The sequence below is a fragment of the Astyanax mexicanus genome, chromosome 9, assembly GCF_023375975.1.
Source record: "Astyanax mexicanus isolate ESR-SI-001 chromosome 9, AstMex3_surface, whole genome shotgun sequence".
NCBI classification, from domain to species: Eukaryota; Metazoa; Chordata; class Actinopteri; order Characiformes; family Acestrorhamphidae; genus Astyanax; species Astyanax mexicanus.
The window spans coordinates 37,457,531-37,479,504 of NC_064416.1; the positions used below are offsets into that span (position 1 = coordinate 37,457,531).

General features: G+C 37.3%; 1 protein-coding gene across 1 annotated transcript in view; it reads left to right on the forward strand.

Moving 5' to 3' along the window:
* The window catches only part of dhx36 (DEAH (Asp-Glu-Ala-His) box polypeptide 36), an 83,681-nt gene that overhangs the window by 14,470 nt on the left and 47,237 nt on the right, over window positions 1-21,974 (forward strand). Inside the window, exons 8-11 of the mRNA XM_022679985.2 lie at window positions 5,259-5,425; window positions 7,032-7,113; window positions 8,468-8,611; window positions 10,188-10,293. Coding sequence (XP_022535706.2) covers window positions 5,259-5,425; window positions 7,032-7,113; window positions 8,468-8,611; window positions 10,188-10,293 — 499 coding nt within the window. The remainder of the gene's footprint in view (window positions 1-5,258; window positions 5,426-7,031; window positions 7,114-8,467; window positions 8,612-10,187; window positions 10,294-21,974) is intronic.

The window sequence follows — 21,974 nt, forward strand, 5'->3', positions numbered from 1 at the left end:
TCGGCAGGATATATATTTTTATACGATATATTGTATCTTGTATTGATATGTGGCATCACACATTGATATGTGGCATCAAATACCACAATTTTTTTCCCCTGCTTTTTCTCCTATTTAGCTATGCTGATTACCCCACCCACTCCTCCATCACTAGCAATGCCTCAGCACCAAGAGGGTGAAAACTAGCACATGCCTCCTCAGACACATGTGAAGCCAGACGCCACTCTTTTCAAACTGCTGTGGAAATAACTTGTTTCAGTAAAATCAGAACTACAAAAATTTTAACATAATAAAGAATCGCTAATAAATTTTAGATATATATATTTTTTTTATAATAGCTCCCAGATGGAGTGCTGGTTTAGACAGCTTTGTATTTTTTAGTGTATACTAACAAGTGTACTAATGGCATTTTTGAAGAGGTAACCAGTGGAAATGATGTCTGTTTCTGCCTCTTTCTGTTGTTTCTCTGAACGTTGTACAGAATCATGCCCTGCAGGAACCATGTGGGATGTGTCCCATTTAGTGCAACTTTGCTCATTGATTGGATCCATTACCACATGTAAATAGAGCTCATTAGGTGTAATAGCACTGTCAGAGTTTGTACTTAATTTTAATTGGGATGTCTGTTTTTTTAATAGAGGGGTTTTCTGTGCGTGTGTGTTTAATGTCAGATTTTTATCTCTCTTATTTGGCTGGATTTGTGAGTTGAGGAATCTGTTAATGAGGTTAGGGTTCTCAGCAGGGCTGATTGCACTGGTGGGTTCAGTCTCGCTGCTGGGAGTCTATTAGTAAGCTGGATTGATGTGGATTAGTTTGCAGGGCTCCTCTTTGGTTGTTGAACACATGCAGGATTAAATCAGGATAAACGGCATTCTTATATTAATCTTCATTTTTATAACGTAGGACCTGAAGGACCTGGATTAGTTTTTCATTTAAGAGACAGTCCAGTGTGAATCTGCAGCATGTGTAGCTTTTATCATCTGACAGCATTAAATGTGAAGTTTATGGGAGTTTTAGGGAGTTTAAGCTAGTGTGAATCTGTGAGCTGTGTCTGTTTTCTTTTATTTTTTCAGTTGTACAATAATCCAAACCAAGGTTAATGTGTTTGTTTCATTCAGGCTGGGCAATATGACAAAATGCATATGCTGATATGCTAAAGAGAAATGGCGATATATAATACGAGACAATGAAAACCTTAACAATATTAAAGGTACCAGTGTTTAGCTATTTGTAATGTCAAAACTAGGGCTGTCAACACACATGATTAATTTGGAATCAGTAGTGCTGGGTGATATGGGAAAAATCATATATCAGGATATGGAATTTTTTATATTACGATAACGATATATATCATGATATACCACATTTAAGTATGTTTTCAGTTATTCTTCAGAGAATATTACAAAATAATATCATTGCTAACTTTTTTCCAACTTTATTTCAAAGTGACATTAAACCAAACTTTCACAAATGAGAATTTTAGTGCAGCAATATATATGTATTAAATGAAAACAGATGAGGTAGATGCAGTAGCTATTAGGGGTGGGCGATATGGCCATAAAATAATATCGCGATATTTCATGGTATGATCACGATAACGATACCTTTGGTGATATGAAAAAAAATAAAAAATACACTACTGCAACAAAACAAAACTTACATTTTATTATTGTATACAATATGATATTGATACTAAGATACTAAGATAATAAAAAAAAAGAATTTTACCAGATTTGTAACAGAAGTCAATGATTCAGAATGTCATGATACTACTAATAGTAATGCACTCCATATATCTCCATATATCCAGGATTAAAGTAAAATAAGTGATACTGAACAGATATAATCTGTCTGTAGTAGATATTTAGTAGGAAATGAGAACAATGTGAATTTTTCTTTTGCTTAAAACAGCCACAAAAGTAGTACCCTGATGTGATAATTAGGGGTGGGTGATACGGCACGGTATTTCAGGGTATAATATTGTTCACGATATAAAAAATTGTTGGCGATATTATCGTGTACGGCACACCTCTAGTAGCTATTTAAAAAAAAAAAGAACAATCAGTCTCCATTGTTCAGCTCTCATGAGTTTAATAACGTAAAGCAGGACGCAAACCGGCGTGTCTGCGCTTGTCCGTCAAATAACGTAAAGCAGCGTCACGTCACAAAACCACATTATGAAGCTTTTTTTTTATGAAGATTACTTTATTATCACTTATATAAACCCAGTTTGTGCAAAGTGACCACGCCAATACATTTCATCGTAGCCTACTTTATATATTTGCATGAATGATTTTCTATCGCTCCTACGATATTTATCGTCATATCGCACAGCACTAGGAATCAGTGAAGCATTATTATTTTTTTAAGCAAATGAATTACACCACTAAGTTTCACCCCAACTTCTACCATAGTCTGCCCCGTCCCCACGCTGCTGGTCAACCTGGCACTTATGGACCTGCTGCGCTGAGTCACTGACTGCCTGCTGCAGCTGCTCACTGTCCCTAGAGCACCACCGAGCCGCCACAAAACTATTCACATGTCCAACACCCGCACTAGCATTTTAATTAGTATTTTAATTGACACCAGTAATATAAATACAATTGCATTTTACATTAATTCTTTTATTTACATTTAAATATCCATTATAAATACAATACATGCAATTAATTGCAGTTAATCAAACAATATTGTTGTAAATAATCAGATTAAAGGTTTTTAATCAATTGACACCACTATCAAAAACACATTAGGCTGTTAATATGTAATTAGTACATATCTATATGACTAATGTATTTAATTTTTATTCCAGTTTTTTAATCCAGTATGAACACGGATAATAATTTTGGAGTGATTTTAATCCAGTATGAATCTGTTGAATGGTTGTATAGCTTTAGCAGTCTAACTGTTGTAGCAGTCTAACTGCACTTGCCTAAAAGTAATAATTGTGGAGGGATTATAATCCAGTATGAATCTGTTCTTTGTCTTGTTCGTTTACTCTCACTCTCTTTTTCTCTGCTTTGTCCTCCTCCTGCCCCAAAGAAAAGGCAGCATTGTTTTATCATCCTGCCACAGGTGTATTGTATATTGGATTACGAATGCGCACACACACACACACACACACCCACACGGTTAAACACACAGACGTATAACAGTAAACAATGGCAACAATAAAGCAGTCACACGGCCGCTGGAGTTCCCTCTGAGTCTTTGTCTTTATGGTGGAGCTGCAGACGTGAGATACCTCCAGCTCTGCCTGCTGCTCGTTTGTCTCGACACCCCCTCCGCTTTCATTTCATCCCCAGAGAAAGAGGGGATTCTGCGCTTCTTCGTGTCATACCGTCTTTACTTTTGTCAGCCAGCTGAAATGTGTTGTACACACTTCCACACACATACACGCGGAGTGTGCAGTGATAGCTTCCCCGGGTTAGAGTGGGTTTTTTCCAGAGCACTAGAGGTTTGACTCTAACCTGCTCTATCTCTCCTGCTCCCTCTCTTCTTTATCTTCTTTAACTGATCTATAAACAAATTATGCTTTGTTTCATTCCTGCTGCTCTACCGACCAGAATCCCCTTCAGTTTAATAAAACACTGCAGAGGATAACTACTACTTAGGGATGTACTGATTCGATATTAGGACCAGATAATTATCATGACTAAGGGTGGGAATCACAGGATATCTCACAATACAATTTTATCATGATACATTGCCCATCATAACGATGATATCACAATACTGGGATCCTGCGAAACTTAATATATATATTGCAAGATAATTCTGTACGATACTTAACATCTGTGTAACTGAAGAGGATCGTAATTCCTGGTATTTGTATATTTAGGAGTATTTGAAGTTATTAGTGTCAGTTTTACAGATTTTGACAATCAATATTCTTCATCGCAGATTAACCCTCTTCATTGGATTATAGAGCAACCATGTGGAGTAATAAAGCCATAACAACATTTCTTGGAGTTTAAAGTGCCCATGTTTCAATAAAACAAAAAAACAATATTTTATGCCATGTATAACAATGTGTCTCTAATGGAAATTACACAATATATCATAATATCAATTTTATCTTACGCCAAACCTCAAATTGCTAAAATGATAAGCTAACTAATAATTAAGCTGTTCCATGGGACCCATTTATTTACTTAATAACTCAATACCCACACCTTTGGCAACTATAAGCCAGTATTCTAGATTTCATTACTCAGACAAGATCTCTAGACAAGATGTCCATAGCAGAACAAACAGTAAAACATGTCCTATCTAATGGGCATGCTGCCCTTGGTCTGTAGTCAACTCAAATCAGTAAGTAATCCAGCTCAGAACAACAGTTAGTATCGCCTAGACTGACTGTTGATTCTGTTAGCATTGTGGCCAACCAACTATTCTTGCTAAAAAACAGCCCTTTAATACAGTTTTATGGCTGAATTAATATTAAAATGCATATCAAAAGACCTATACTTCACTGCAGTGCAGTTTGGTCAAAACTAATATTTTTTCAGAGATATTCTTTGTTCTTTGCATCAGAAAAATTTAACAATATATTTTGAAAATTCCTTTCCATCTTTTTAAAAAACGCTCAAATAGTGTTTGGCAAACAACAAAGTGCAAATAATGTAGGTAAAAGTTAGTCCCACCAAGATTAAATAGGATATATGCAAGTGTTGTGTCCTATAAAGCTTACATAAAACAAAGAAACCTAAACATTTTGGGGCTTTAGTAGAATTAGGGCTCCAATGCTATGTCACAATGCTCATTGCTATCTTACATCCCGTCAACAGTTTATTTTTCTGCATGCTTCGTTTATATAGCTAAGATGTTTGTAAATATATATATGCTGATTTGCTCTATTCTTGTATTGCTGCCATACCTTCACAGTGTGAATGCGCAGGTCAGTTTCCTCTGCTGAGATGTGCAGAAGTGCTGCGCTGTTAAAATAGCAATTCGCCAAAGTCAGAGCACACCTGACTCTTTAAAGGAATGGCAAATGACACTGAATGGTTTATTTTACCATTCATACCATGGTATGAATACCAAGGTATACTTTTCCTGTTATTATGAGAGCAAAGACACACTGACGCCCTAAATCAAGCTGCTCGTTTGACGGCTTGTCTATAGATCGCTAAAATAGGGTCCAATATGTTCACACACACACACACACACACACACACACACACACACACACACACACATCCACACACAGCACCACACACACAGCCCTCACCTCACCTGTGTGGCTTTGTGTTCAGGTGTTTGTCCAGCGTCAGTCATCTGGTTCTGGATGAGATCCATGAGCGGAGTCTGCAGTCTGATGTTCTCCTGGTCATTGTTAAGGACCTGCTGAAGTCCAGGGATGACCTGAAGGTGGTGCTCATGAGCGCCACTCTCAACGCTGATAAATTCAGCAAGTACTTTGGTGAGTGCTTTTTACAGTCCGTGTTGTAGTTGTGTAGAAATTAAGTAAAATTACCCCAAAGGTGGTGAATGAGGCAAGATCAATTTTAAGCGTTAATTTATTTTATTGTTGATGATTTTTTTTTTTTCAATTGGTACTTTTGGCAGTGTGGGCAGTGTGCCAAGTCCTGCTGGAAAATGAAATCCACATCTCCATACAAGTTGTCAGCAGAGGGAAGCATGAAGTGCTGTAAGATTTTGTGGGAAAACAACAATGCACTGACTTTAGACTTGATAAAACACAGTGGACCAACACCAGCAGATGACATGCCTCTATAATATTCTAATTTTCTGAGACACTGATTTTTGGGTTTTCATTGGCTGTAAGCCATAATCATCAACGATAAAATAAACGCTTAAAATCAGTCTGTGTGTAATACATGTACAGCTCTGGCAAAAAAATAAAGAGACCACTTAAGAATTATGAGTTTCTTTAATTTTACCAAATTAAAAACCTCTGGAATATAATATCAAGAGGAAGATAGATGATCACAAGCCATCAAACCAAACTGAACTGCTTGAACTTTTGCACCAGGAGTAAAGGCATAAAGTTATCCAAAAGCAGTGTGTAAGACTGGTGGAGAACATGCCAACATGCATGAAAACTGATTAAAAACCAGGGTAATTCCACCAGATATTGATTTTTGAAATCTTAAAACATTATGAATATGAACTTGTTTTCTTTGCATTATTTGAGGTCTGAAAGCTCTGCATTTTATTTTTGTTATTTTAGCCATTTTTCATTTTCTGCAAATAAATGCTCTAAAGGACAATATTTTTATTTGGAATTTGGGAGAAATGTTGTCCGTAGTCTATAGAATAAAACAGCAATGTTTATTTTACTCAAACATATACCTATAAATAGCAAAATCAGAGAAACGGAAACTGATTCAGAAACTGAAGTCGTGTCTTATTTATTTTCCAGATCTGTATATAATATATATGTTTCACGTATATATATATATATATATATATATATATATATATATATATATATATATATATATATATATAGTGGGTTTTTTTTTTTTTTTTAAGGACTATAACTGGAATCAGTGATGAACTGTGTTACCTAAACTCTTCTGTTGGGTCATGGTTTTTGTCATTTTTGGCACAAATGTGTGAAAGTCATGCAATTATAAGTAATTGTGAGCTCTGTGATATGCAAATGTGAATGTCCCGATAAGGGATTATGGAGCAATAACACCCTGTTATCATTTCAGTGCCGCGGTAAACAGTATTTCCACTCTATTGGCCTGGCCTGCCGAGCTCCCGGGCAGAATGGCTTTTGTCTAATGAATAATTATATGGCTATTTGAGCAGAATGACTGACTCTGGCTCTCAGCTGAGCAGCGAATGTTTAACTTTAGAAATATAAAAACAGTAGGTATGAAATCAGTTTATTACAGCACGGCATGCTGCATGAAGAGAAGTTCAGTAACAGGTCTAAATGTAAAGGTAATGATCCAGATAATGCTCTTCACTTCAGATGAAAGGAGAGACGTGATCTGTAACAGCATGAATCTTAATATGGAGCCACAATCTTCTCTTTGATTTCTTTCATCCAGGCAACTGCCCTATGATCCACATTCCAGGCTACACCTATCCAGTCCAAGAGTACCTGCTGGAGGATGTTATAGAGATGGTCAGGTGAGCACAGCATTCATACATCAAAAGATTCTCTTTGGTAACAATGTTCAGGCTACCTTCAACTGCAAGCGAATCCTTTTGAATTTCATGTTTTTCTGAATAAATTTGATAAGATCAAAGTTAAGAGTATTGACAAATATAATGTAGCTAAAATAATCACATTAAATATGATCTTGTAGGTCTTTGATGTTTCTGTATACAGTAAATATTGTATTATATCTTTTTATTTGACAACACTAAAGATATGACACTTTATAATACAATATGAAGTATCAGTGTACAGCTTATATAACAGTATGAATTTGCTGTGCCCTTAAAATAACTCAACACACAGCCATTAATGTCTAAACTCCTGGCAACAAAAGTAAGTACCGTATTTTTCACACTATAAAGCACACCTAAAATCCTTTAATTTTTCCCGACTAGCACTGCTGAAGCAGCATTAGCATTACCCGTTGACTGTACTTGCTCTTTCTTTGTTCAGAGGGTAGTATATCAGACTGTAGTCTGCATGTTTACCTTATTAAAACAAACTACAGGGGATGAACCCGCTAGCTAATATTGCTCTTGCTTTCCTGAGCACTCTAGCGCGCTAGCGGTTAGCTGCTAATGCTAATGCAGCCTTAGTGCTGGAGAAATTTCTGAATCTAAGCATACTGAAAATAAATGGAAGTGCTTTACTCACCCAGATACATAGTTTTCAGGAGAGAAATCTGTGTAGATAAGCATCCACCGCTCGTTTGATTTTGAAAAAGTTTTTTTTTTTTCTATTACAGTTTTGTTTACTTAGCTTTACTTAGTTATTTACTTCTTCAAGCTCTGCAGCAATGCTGGCAGCGCTCATGCTTCTAGTTTTTAAAGCCAACTGGATATTACACTAAACACATCGACTAAACTTCAACTGCTGTATAACCCTGGCCGTCATGCTGTATCTCATTGTGCTGTTTTAGGGTGTTAGCAGTCTTCTTATAGCCTAGGTCATCTGTGTGGAGAACAATAATTCTGTTTCTCACATCCTCAGAGAGTTCTTTGCCATGAGGTGGCATGTTGAATATCTAAAGGTCAGTATGAGAGAACTGTACTTACAACACCAAATTTAACAGGCCTGTTCTCCATTCACGCCTGAAACCTTGCAACACACATCACATGACTCCATGTGTCACATGACTCCAGGGAGGAAAAATGGATAGTTTGGCACAAAGTGTCATATCCTGGGGGTTGTCCACGAAAATATGTAATTAAATATTTACCAAAGTATGAGGCTGAAATAGGGTAAACATGCCTTTTTTATTGGTTGATGTTTCCATGCTAATATATTTTTCATTCATTCTGAACTACTTCTTCTGGTTCTCAGGTTCAGACCACCGCATCAGCAGGACCACCGGCCCCGGTTCCGGAGGGGCTTCATGCAGGGTCACAACATGTGGCCTGAGAAGGAGCAGAAAGAGGCGGAGTATAAAGAGAGCTGGCCCTGCTACGCCCGCACACTCAGAGACAGGTCTGTGTGATTCACACACACACTGTGACTTTCAGCTGTCCTCTTCTCCACAGTGCAGCTCCACACACACTATAGATCTGTCTGATCCAGCAGCAGCAGCAGCATCTGATTAAACTTACTGACAGATTGATTTACCCAACCTGAGGCTGAATACAATACAGCTTTAAATACTGCAGTTTGTCTAAGCTAAGAGCAGAAATCTGCTATTCAGAACCAATACCACTAAAATTCTTCAATACTTGATACCAATTTAAATTATTTAAAAAGCATCTACAGTTTTTTTCATGCAGCACAAGTGCGATAAACAGTTTATAAACTGTGTTAAAAAGTTATTTAACACTTCAAAAGCAATTTTCCAGAATGTTTTAATACTTTTTACTTTTTATTCACCTAAAATGTATAATTAAATAACAAAAGAGATCATTGTTTTCTCAAATATCTTAATTTTAGATGTACATACTCAGAAAATAGTTAGAGATATTATGAATTTGACCATGTTTAATAAAAAAATCTTGTCTTTTTCTCTTCCTTTTCTCTATATCTGATGTTTGTCCTCATTCTATTCCTCTTTCTCTTATTCTTTCCTTTTTCACTTTCGCTTCTTTTTCTCTTTCTCATATGTTCCTCTTCTTTCTCCTTTCCTCTTCTTCTTCGTTCTATCTTTCTCTCTTTATATCGTATGCTTATTCTGTATCTCTTATCTGCCCCTTTTTCTCTTTCTCTCCTTTTTCTGTGTTTATATCATCTGTTTCTTCTTTTCTTTGTAGCCTCTTCTTTTTCTCTATTTATTCTCTTATGTTGCTCCTCTTTCTCTAACTTTACCCTTTTCAGTTGGCCTTCTTTTTATGCTCTTAACAGTTTTTCCTCTTTCGCCTATCCTCTCCTTCTTCTTTATTTTATTTTTCTCTCTTTATCTCACCTGTTTTTCCTCTTTCTCTTATCCTCTCTTATTTCTCTTTCTCTCCCTTTCTCTCTGAATATTTCATCTTTTTATCTCTTTTTCATAACCTCTCTCCTTTTTCTCTTAATATCTCATCTATTTCTCATCTTTTTCTTATTCTCCCCTCTTTCTCTTTCTCTCCATTTATCTCATCTTTTTCTTCTCTAAATCATATCTTCTCTTCTTTCTCTCACCCTGTCTTTTATTCTCTCATCTTGTCAGCTCAGTTTCTTATTTTTTTTCTACTCCTTTTCTTTTTCTCCATTTCTTTCATCTATTTTTCCTTTTCTTTCTCTAATGTTCTCATTTCTTTTCCTCTCCCTTTATATAATCTCATCTCATCACCTCTTTCTCCTCCTTCCCTTACTTCACTTATTCTCTTATTGTTTTCTCTCTTTTATTATTTCTTTTTTCCTTCTTATATTTTTCTATTTTTTCCTCTTTCCATTTTGAATAAAAATGAGAAACATGCTTGTTGTTTGATGCTGGAGTAAATGTCATTTTAATGTTTAAAATGATGTGATGATTATTTTATGTGTGTGTTATAAGAGTAGTTGGTGTGGAGTGGCAGTTACAGTCCTGCAGGCAGACATGGTGCCTCTGGTTTTTAGCGATTTGCTGTGCTGTGATTGGCAGGTTCTCAGACAGTACCATCAACGCCCTGGAGATGATGGACGAGGATGACAAGATCAATCTGGACCTGATTGTAGCTCTCATCCGCCACATCGTGCTGAACGAAGACGTGAGTTTGTGTGTGTGTGTGTTGTAGCTTATATACAGTAAGTTAGGTGTATAATCCACACGTATACCATATTTTTTGCACTATAAGGCGCACTGTATTATAAGGGGCACTATCAATAAACGTCTATTTTCTGGTCTATTTTCATACATAAGGTGCACTGGATTATAAGGCACATTTTAAGAGACAATTTCTACTTCCACAGGTCTTACCGCTGGGTGGTGGAGGGGGGTAGCTAAGTTAAGCTAAGCTAAGTTAACGAAACTGTTATAAAACAGAATTTCTATCAAAGTCAAACGAGCACTTGATGTTAATCTACACAGATTTCTCTCCTGAAAACTGTTTATTTGGAAGAGTAAAGCTCCTCAGTAAGCTTAGATTCCTGAATTTCTCCAGCACTAAGGCTGGAGCATTAGCAGATAACCGCTACGGTACATGTCGTCATATCTCATATTTTTCTCTAATTGTTTTTTATATGTTGTGTGCAGCTTGTCTGCTTTTGCCGTCTGTAAGTTAGTATTTATTATTGTTTGTGGTTAATACAGTATTCCTGCTGAGAAGGACATCTCAGAATGTGTTAGACATATTTGGACTACCTGGCAGTGAAATACGGTCTTTAATACCTTATTGTAGTGAGCTGTTGGTGACTGTTGGTTAATATAGCATATCTTGTGGTGTTCCACTGGGTTTAACTCTAGGACCAATGAAACTGATGTTAATAATTATTAAACTGTAGTTCTGAAAGTGAGGAACTGAAGTGTTCTAACTGGTGAAGCACTAAACACAAAAAAATTTAATGTTGGGGGAATTACACTTGGAAGTTCTGCGATGTGATTATAAAATGATTATCGATGCATCTTTATTCGTCTTTTTCTTCTATACAGGATTTCTTTTTCCTCATTGCGTAACTACTTGGTACTTTTAAAGTAATAATCCATAATAAATACCTCTATTTAATAGGGTTTAAGTTTTTTTTACCAAATAGAGATAGTGTCTTTATTTCAATTACTCAAATGATTAATACAAAAATCTAGGATTAATGATGTTGAGTTTGTTGAGATAATATTAAAACCAGCTTCAAGGAAAGCAAAAACAAGAAGGTAATAATTATTATATATATATTTGGGAGAACATGAAGAAAATGCGAGATCAAAGTATATGCATGCTTTTAGAACATGGAATCTTGCAAACACACTAGGAGGTGAAAATGCGTACCTGTTACATAAATTGCCTACATGCTGGCAGGTCTGAACTGCTTTTTTTGGGCATTTTTTAATCAATTTAGAAATCTCCCATGTACCAGATTGAGATGCATTGAAACATCCAGCATTTTGTGTACCCCTACAGTCCTAAATATTTTAATGCAAGCAGATTTTTTTTACTGAGGTCTTCTAGTGTACCGCCTTGGGATGCTTGGAGAACCAGGATCAGGGGTACCCATACCACAGTTTGAGTCTGCCTTTTGGAAATCAGGTCATATTTCACTGGTTACTATTACAATTTCACTGGCTACTATTACAAACACACGTCATCATACAGCTCCTGGGCTGCTGGACAGCAGAAGCCACTGGAGATGAATTAGTGCATTAATTGAACAGTGGTGTGTTCTACAGGTAGTGATGGTCTGAGATAATGACAGTTGTTTGTCGCTCAGAAGGAGCTGTGAGAAATGAGATATGATGGTGGAGCAGCACCGAAGCTCCAACCCTTAGATCAGAAAACTAAATGAGTGAATAAATAAATAAATATGCAGTGTGTGTGTGTGTGTGTGTGTGTTGAGGCAGATGGCTCTTAATTTTAGGCTGTAATAAAGCAGAAACTACTTGGCATAAGCAGCGTGCTAATCACCCATCTTAACAGATGCTCCCCCTACCCTCTTCCTCTTTCTCCTTTTCTCTCTACTTCTCATCTGTTTCTCCTCTCTTTTTCCCTTTCTCTCCTTTTTCTCATCTGTTCCTGCCCTCCCTTTTTCATCCTCTCCTTTTCTCTCTTTTTTTCTGTATATCTTATTTGTTTCTCCTGTCTCTTCTCTTCTCTCATTCCTTTTTTCTCTCCGTTCCTCTTTCATCTCATCTGATTCTCATCTTTCTCTCTTTCTCTTCTTTTTCTCTTTTCATCTCATCTGTTTCTCCTCTTTCTCGTGTTCTCTTTTCCTTTTCACCCCTTTTCTTTCATATTCTCATGTTTCTCCTTTTTCTTACTTTCTTTCTCACTCTTCTTTTTCTCTCATCTCATTATTTTATTTCTTCATCGTCTGTTTCCTCTCATTCTCTCATTCTATTGTCTTATTTTTTCTCATCTGCATCTCATCATTTCATCTTGTCTTTTTATTCCTTATCTCAGCTGTTTTTCTTCTTTCTGGCATCCTCTCCTTTTCTCTCATCTGTTTCTCCTCTTTCTCTTCTCTACTCCCTTTCATTTTCCTCTCATTTTTCTTATCTCATTTGTTTCTTCTTTGTCTCTTTTCTATTCTTTTTCTCTTTCTCTCCTTTACTTTCAGTTTTTCATGTTTCTCATTTCTTTTATCTTCTTTTTTCATTCTCCTTTTTCTATCTTCATCTTATCTGTTTCTCCTCATTCTTATCCTCACATTTCTCTCTTCATCTCATCTTTTTCTCCTTTTTCTCTTTCTTTCCTCTTTTCCCCTCTTCATTTTAGGCACTTAGGCTTTTTCTGTTATCCTCTCCTGTTCTTTCTTTTTCTCTCTTTGTCATCTGTCTCTTCTCTTTTTCTCTTCCTCTTTCGCTTCTTTTTTATTCATCTGATCTGTTTCTCTTCTTTTACTTGTTCTTTTCTTTTTCACGTTTTCTCTTATTTTTATTTATCCTCTTTTGCTTCTCATCCTGTTTTACCCTTTCTCTCCCTTTTCTCTGTTCATCTCATCTTTCATGTTTCTCCTCTTTCTCTTATACACTCCTTTTTCTCTTTGTCCTTTTTCTCCTCCTCCCTTCTTGCTCTTTGTTTTCTTTTTTCTCTTCTCAAATTTGTGCTTGGTCTCTGCTTCTTTCTGTCCATTTCTTCTTTTTCTTCTTTCTATTCTTTTTTCTATTCTTCTTCCCTCTCTCTCTCTCTCTCTCTCTCTCTCTCTCTGTGTTGTGTGCATTAGCTGGTGATGAATGGCTTGGAGTGAATTTCATTTCTTGTCGTTCTGCTGCTGCTGCTGCTGCTCTTTTATGTGGGATGTATTTTGGTGTGTGTCACATGATTGCACAGATGTGTCAGAGAGTGTGTGATCTTCAGGATCAAAGGGAGAGGAGAGATAGAGAGTGAGAGGGAGAGAGGATGCAGTGATTCTGTCTCTTTTATGGTCATTATGCAGTAGAAAGCGCTCACTTTGCTCTCCTGCTCATCTGTGTTAATAAAGATGCTCAGGTGTTTCACAGGTTCTGTTCATCAGATACTGAGGGTTAGATGTTTCTGCATGGGTGTTGTTGCTGTAATGTAAAGGCTTTATATCTTGGTTCCTGCTGTGGTTCTTTATGTTGTATGAGAATGTCATGATGAGATGACCAAAATTAGTAGAGAAATATGAATCATATGATTTAATTGGCTCCCGGGATTGGCTAAGCACATATTTGGACTATTAATTGCTTATTACCGATACATAGTGAACATTTCTTCCCTGAAGTTGACTGTTTCTCAGTGTAGCGCTGTCAGGTGGTGTTTACTAGCACTAAGTGCTGCTAACCGCGGCTAGCGGTTATTAAGGCTGCACAATATATAGTTCAAGTATCTTCATCGCGCATGCGCAGTTGTCACATTGCAGGACGTGCAATTTCACTTAAGGCAATTAAATCCAACACGTCATTTTACAGTGTTTTGATTCTTGACACAAGAAGTAGATACACAGGGCTGTCTCTGTGAGTGACAGGCTGCTGCTGCCTGAGAAGCGAGAGGGGGATGAGGAGCGCTGGGGGCGCAGGAGTAAATACGAGGTGACCGCATGGCCTCCATCCACATGGTTGGACACGTGCTTTTAAACGCACTGTGCACCTCAGTTCAGCACAGTTTTGCACAGATATTTCCAGTTACAGCGGAATTCATACTTTTAATACCAGAAAAATGCTTTTATTTGCTTTTTAAAAAGCCATTTAAATGCCTGATTAAAGGGAAAATTACAGTTGTTTTGCTGTTTTCCTCATGTTTCCTCAAACCACGATACTCCCACCCCCAAGTTTAACAGTTGAGTTGAACATTTTTCCCAAGATGCTTTGGCCTAATCCATCTACTCTGTAAAAATGTATGAACAGTGCAGCCCTTTTCCATCTGTTTTCTCCTCTAAACTGTCTTTCCATCTGCAATGACTAATTCCAACGTTTTTTTTTTTTTTTTACCCCATTCTAATAATGCCACTTTTTTCTTTTTCTCAAACATGCTATAAGCTCCAGTTTACAGACAAATACCCTAACATCCCTAAAATTATTTGATGATACAATTTAGAATTTATAGGTTCATTCATTACTATAATAATAATAATAAAGTTATACCGTTCTGGGGAAAAAAGAGACCAAATTATAAATCTCTGGAATATAGTCAAGAGTAAGATGGATGATCACAAGCCATTAAACCAAGCTGAACTGCTTGAATTTTTGCACCAGGAGTGCATGCATAAAGTTATCCAAAAGCAGTGTGTAAGACTGGTGGAGGAGAACATGCCAAGATGCATGAAAACTGTGATTTAAAACCAGATTTATTCCACCAAATATTGTTTTTTGAGCCCTTCAAACTTAATGAATTATGAACTTGTTTTCTTTGCATTATTTAAGTCTGAAAGCTCTGCATCTTTTTTGTTATTTCAGCCATTTCTCATTTTATGCAAATAAATGCTTTAAATGACAATATATATTTTTGGAATTTGGTAGAAATGTTGTCTGTCGTTTATAGAATAAAACAACAATGTTCATTTTACTCAAACATATACATATAAAGAGCAAAAGCAATGGTCTCTTCATTTTTTCCAGAGCTGAGAATATATATATATATATATATATATATATATATATATACTGTATATATATAATGGCCAACTGCCTGGATCTGAAGCAGCAATACAGGCCCAAACCATGATACTCCCACCCCCAAGTTTAACAGTTGAAAGGTTGATGTTTTTCTGTAATTAGTCCCCTTCAGAAATTAGCTTAAAATATCTTATTGTGCTATATCATAAGAAGGCACGGTTACAAGGTTAGGAATGAAGTGATTGACAGATTTCTCTGTAAAAGACCAGTTGTCTGTGTTACATGTTGTAGCTTTTAGTAGAGTTGTAGTTGAGCTTTCAGGTCATTTGCTAAGTTAATCATACTTTTATTATCAGACACTCTGCTGTGTTTTCTCTACTCCTTTTCTTTATCACTGAAGAAAAATGCAGAAATAAAAATGTATTAATGTTTAGAAACCTTGTAGCAGCGGGTTGTACGATGTGAGTTCTGAGCGAGAGTCTGCATTCATGTTCTTACTGAAAGCTGCAGTCCAAGGTAGATGAGCTTATTAGAGAATAGGTCTGCAGGAGGAGATAAACAGCTACCTTGTTATCCTCTCCATCCATCATGAAACGCAACTTTAAAACTTCATCAGAGCAGCGGAACACAGCAGCTCTTTACTGTGTATGCACATGCCCTGTGATGAGCTTCAGAGTGAATCCCCAGGCTGTCTGCTGTCTGATGCCTGCAGCCAGAGCCTAATGATGTTACTTACTCAGCCAGTGTCGGCTGTTCGGCTGTGGAAAGCTTAAGTGGAATAAATGATCAGCAGCAAACAACGACCAGGGAGTCTCAATTCAGGCAATTTAGGGGAAAAAGGGATAAAGTGCTGATGAAGTTCAGCCCAGAACACAATGCAGGCTGCAGCTTCGTCTTAGAGCTGCGATACAGATAACAGATCTGGCATACAGACACCTGTTAGTGTTGCGTAATCTGTCTAGGGGTCTTTTGACAGGTTGCCATGCCCACTCCATTTAAATCACGCTTATTTTATTTTATTTTATAAGTTGAGTACACAGACTATGCTGTCAAATTCTTCACATTTTTGAATAGAGCTGTTACAGGAACCCTCTGTTGTTCCGTTGTGTTATAAAAAAAAAAACAGCATCTGTGGCAAGATATTCTACTGCATGGGTCGACAATAGGCAACCCACAAGCGTGAAACATCTGGCCCATGAGGTTGTTTGAATAACGTTAATAAACGATAATAAAAAAAATAATAAAAATAAAGTGCTTCTCTGGTGAGCTTTTGTTTACATCCTCCCCTGTCTCTCTGTGGTGCTTGACGTGACTTTAATTTCTGTCCGTTCTAGTTTTTTTTCTGCCTGGTCTTGGGCTCCCTATCTTCTAATAAGGCCGTTTTTTCCCGGCCATGTCCCAATTCACTAGCTGGGGCAGCGGTAGTGTATTGGACTGCGACCCTGATAACACGGGTTCGATCCCGCTTGAGGAGCTGTGTGTTTAGTTATTTATTTTTTCCTTTCTTCGTGGATTTACCTGCTTTTAATTCATTGTTCAACTGTTCTGCAAGCCTCTGGGCTGGAGAGCTACTAGTTTCTGTAGCACTCCATCCCATTATACTTCATTGTCCAATTTTTTTTTTTTTTTTTTGTAGTAAATGTGTGTTTTTGACCTCATTTACAGAATGCTCTGTTCAAACCATTCAAATGCTTTAATTAAGGGTTTAACCTTCCATACATTAAATTATGATCTGATTTCTTTAAATTTAAAATATTTACAGTCACATACCTACAATAATAATATACGTTAAATTATATATAAATATAAATATATTATACATTCAAACATTAGTAATGTTACACAATTGGTTAATAAACGTATAGTTAATAATTCAAGGGAACTGATGAAAAAGCTTTTACATTTTAGTCGACTAAATTGATTGTAGTTTTAGTCGACTATATTCTTATAAAAATTCGACTAAAACTAAACTAAAACTGAAAACATTTCAGATGACTAAATTATGACTAAAACTAAATTTAATTTTCGCCATAAGACTGACTAAAATAAATCAAAATTTGTTGTCAAAATTAACAGTCCCCAACACTTTTGCTTTTATATGATGTTTACATTATATCTTAATTTAACTTTGAGTTTATTGTGTCACTTGTGTAAATTTGGACATTACCCAAATTCATGTAAATGTGTTGTTTAGTTTAGTTAGTTTACTGACGATCTCTGATATTCTCTAGTAATCAGATTATGAAGTTCATGTTAACATGCTCAATTATTGCTTATTGAATCTATTTAACAATCTCAAAAAAAAAAAGAAAGACATGATTTAAGGCCCTTTGGAATATAGAGGAGAATATGAGCAGTGAACTGAAGGAATGAAGAGATATCGTTTGCCTACAGCACCTTTTAATAGTGATGAAAATTGTAGTGGTATTCATATAGCACTTTTTATCGGCTGCTAATGACAGGGTGTCTAGTTGATGATATCAGGGGGCACAATAGGACACAGCCCGAGGAGCTTTACAGTCATTTAGCGCAGGCTCTTACAGACCCTCTCTTTAAGAAGCTTCAGCAACCTCTGGGTCAACACTGTGACATTGTGCCATCAGACACTGTAATTATACTCTCTGAAGATTACAGATGACCCCTGCCTGTGTGTGAGAGAGAGAGTGAGAGAGAGAAAAAGAGAGAGAAGAGAAAGAAGAAGAGGCCAGAGAATGACATAGTAAGACAATGAGAGTGAAAAAATAGAAGAAAAGGAAAGGAAAGGAAAAGAAGGGGATTATATGTAGAAAGAGAACAGGAAAGTGTAGCAGTAGGGGAGAGAAGGGCTGAAAAGAAAACAGGTACAGACCAATGGACAGACAGACAGGTCAGCAGACAGACAGACAGACTGACAGATTATGGTTAGAGAGTTGGACAGAGAGGGAGGGAGAAGAGTTGAGAGCTGATTGGCCGTGACAGGGTTTTGACACACTATAATGCGGTCCATCTGTCAGCGAAGGGAGCAAGCTGATTGGTTAATTAGGAATCGTGGCCATATAATTACACAGAGGATCAGACGAGGCTTTAATTAACGGCTGTGCTGAAGATTAAACGGCCTGACACTGACCGTTACTGACCCTGACAGATCTCGCCCACTACTGACCGTACAATCTCTCTCTCTTTCTCTTTCTCTCTCTCTCTGTCTCTCTCTCCTTCTTTTTCATTTCAAATACAATTAAGTGATTGACATGAAAAAATGACACGTATCCTGTCAAATCATTGCAGACATTATATATCAAATAATCACTATATGCCCAAATGTCTGTGGATGACTTCTAACCACTGCAATGTGTGTGTTAGTGTGTTTTTGCTATCATAACGGCAGGAAAAGTACACTCTGCATGGCCTGATTTTTGCTGACTCCAACCTCAGCTCAAATTTGAAAAAGGCTAAGAAAAAAAAAAATGGGATGGGTAGTTTGGGTGGGGCACTGGGTGATGTATGGGTTTAGAGGCATGGCAGAACGGAGAGCACAAAACACACTTACAACACCATCACCATGTCAGTGCTGTCACTGCAGTGTTGTGAATGGCCCACCTTTCTAATAATACAGCTCCGGAAAAAAAAGAGACCACCTAAATTTCTGAATCAGTTTTTCTGTTTTTGCTATTTATATGTATATGTTTAAGTAAAATGAACATTGTGGTTTTATTTTATAAACTACGAACAACATTTCTCCCAAATTCCAAAAACAAACATTTTCATTTAGAGCATTTATTTGCAAAAAATGAGAAATCTGCTGAAATGATGAAAAAAGATGCAGAGCTTTCAGACCTCAAATAATGCAAAGAAAAAAGTTTATATCCGTAAAGTTTTAAGTTTTCAGAAATCAATATTTGGTGGAATAACCTTGGTTTTTAATCACAGTTTTCATGCATCTTGGCATGTTCTCCTCCAGCAGTCTTACACACTGCTTTTGAATAACTTTATGATTTTACTCCTGGTGCAAAAAGTCAAGCAGCTTGTGATCATCCAGCTTCCTCTTGATTATATTCCAGAGGTTTTCAATTTGGTCAAATCAAAGAAACACATCATTTTTAAGTGGTCTTTTATTTTTTTCCAGCGCTGTGGATGCTTTGTTGTGGTCTATCCTGTGCAGTCCTGACCACTGAAGAACAAACAGGGTGAAATTAAGGTTAATAATAAAGTATGCAGAGAAACTGATACAATGACTACATCCTGTAACTATATAACTACTTGTTTTTTTAAGCATCTTTTTAATAAATAATTGCCAAACTTGCTAAACTATTCATCAAAAATGAACACTATCTTTGAGAAGCAATATAGTATTGAAAAATATATCACAATATTTGATATCATTTTTTTGCACCCGTGTTTGAGATGTATTCATCAATAATAGAAATCGACCTGGTTCAGCCGTGCTTGTGTTTGTTGGTGATTTTCTTTGTTGGAATTCATTAGGAATTCTTCATGCTTGATTTCAGTTGGATGCCTGTCCCATCAGGTGTAGCCATGGTAACTAAGTGAACCCCATACATCAGTAGCATACAGCACAGTAGTCCCTGTATTATACCGTCAGAGATCTTTAACCAGATTCTAATTGGGGCTTCAATCTTGGATAATTTGTTCTTGATTGAATAGAGAGCTCTGCAGGCCCTTCCTTCACTGCATTCTCTGGCAGACTGAAGCCTCCTCAGGGACTCACAGGAAAGTTAATCACAGCAGAGGTTTAGATCCTGAGCCGTGTCTCCTAGATATGCGCTTTCCTGAGATCTGGCTTTTTTATTTAGATTTATTTAGGCACCAGCTCTGACAGTATCAAGAAGAAGAAAGCCTTTTTTTCTGAGAGAATCAGCTTTTCTAGCTAGCTGTATTATTTAGAGTGTTTTCACACCTGACTTTCCAAATTCAGTTTGAATTCCTTTTATTTCTGTTTATGAATAATGGTTAATTTAAAGTTACAGCAGATACAGTAGTTACCAGTGTAATGTAGCAGTAGTAAAGCAATATTTGGAGCAGTGCTAGGGCAGGTTAGTAGAGCAGTAGTGTTAGAGCACTAGAGAAGTAGGTTAGTATAGCTGTAGTAGACCAAGCTCATAGAGCAGTTCTGTACAGACTGATAGAGTAGTAGAAGATCAAGCTCGAAGAGCAGTTCTAGACCAGGCTGGTCAAGCACTAGTGAAATAGGTTAGTAGAGCAGTATTGAAGAAAGGTGGTAGAGCTGTAATAGAGCAGGTCGGTAGAGTAGTAAAGCAAGGAAGTAGTAAAGCAAGGTTTGGAGCAGTGCTAGGCAGATTAGTAGAGCAGTAGTCAAATAAGCTTCTAGAGCAGTTTTGTAGCAGACTGGTCGAGCACTAGAGACATAGGTTAGTAGAGCAGTAGTAGACCAAGCTCATAGATCAGTGCTAGAGCAGGCTGATAGAGCACTAGTGAAATAAGTTAGTAGAGCAGTATTGAAGAAGGGAGGTAGAGATGTAATAGAGCAGGTCAGTAGAGAAGTAGTAAAGCAAGGTTTGGAGCAGTGCTAGGGCAGGTTAGTAGAGCAGTAGTCAAACAAGCTTCTAGAGCAGTTTTGTAGCAGACTGGTCGAGCACTAGAGAAGTAGGTTAGTAGAGCAGTAGTAGACCAAGCTCATAGAGCAGTGCTAGAGCAGGCTGGTTAAGCACTAGTGAAGTAGGTTAGTAGAGCAGTATTGAAGGAGGGTGGTAGAGCTGTAATAGAGCAGGTCGTTAGAGAAGTAGTAAAGCAAGATTTGGAGCAGTGCTTGGGCAGAGCAGTTCTGCAGCAGACTGAAAGAGCAGTAGTGGATCAAGCTCATAGAGCAGTGCTGGAGCATTTGGTCGAGCACTAGTGAAGTAAGTCAATAGAGCAGTATTGAAGGAGGGTGGTAGAGCTGTAATAGAGCAGGTCAGTAGAGAAGTAGTAAAGCAAGATTTGGAGCAGTGCTAGGGCAGAGCAGTTCTGTAGCAGACTGATAGAGCAGTAGTAGACCAAGCTTATAGAGTAGTGCTGGAGCAGGCTGGTTAGAGCACTAGTGAAGTAGGTTAATAGAGCAGTATTGGAGAAGGGTTGTAGAGCAGTAATATTAGAGTAGGTTGCTAGAAAAGTAGTGAGGCAAGATTTGGAGCAGTGCTAGGGCAGAGCAGTTCTGTAGAATACTGATAGAGTAGTAGTGGGCCAAGCTCATAGATCAGTGCTGGAGCAGGCTGGTTAAGTACTAGTGAAGTAGGTTAGTAGAGCAGTATTGAAGAAGGGTGGTAGAGTGGTAATAGAGCAGGTTAGTAGAGAAAAAGTAAAGCAAGATTTGGAGCAGTGCTTGGGCAGAGCAATTCTGCAGCAGACTGAAAGAGCAGTAGTGGACCAAGCTCATAGAGCAGTGCTGGAGCTGTCTGGTTGAGCACAAGGGAAGTAGGTTAGTAGAGTAGTATTGAAGGAGGGTGGTAGAGCTGTAATAGAGCAGGTCGGTAGAGAAGTAGTAAAGCAAGATTTGGAGCAGTGCTTGGGCAGAGCAGTTATGTAGCAGACTGATAGATCAGTAGTGGACCAAGCTTATAGAGCAGTGCTAGAGCAGGCTGGTAGAGCAGTACTGGAACAGGTACACCCATATATGTGTAATATATTGGTATGCCTACATTATAGGGCAGATTGATTGCAGTTATGGTCAGATGACATTGTTCTTTTTTTTATTGTGCCTCACAAAATTGCACAGTCATACTGTCCTATATT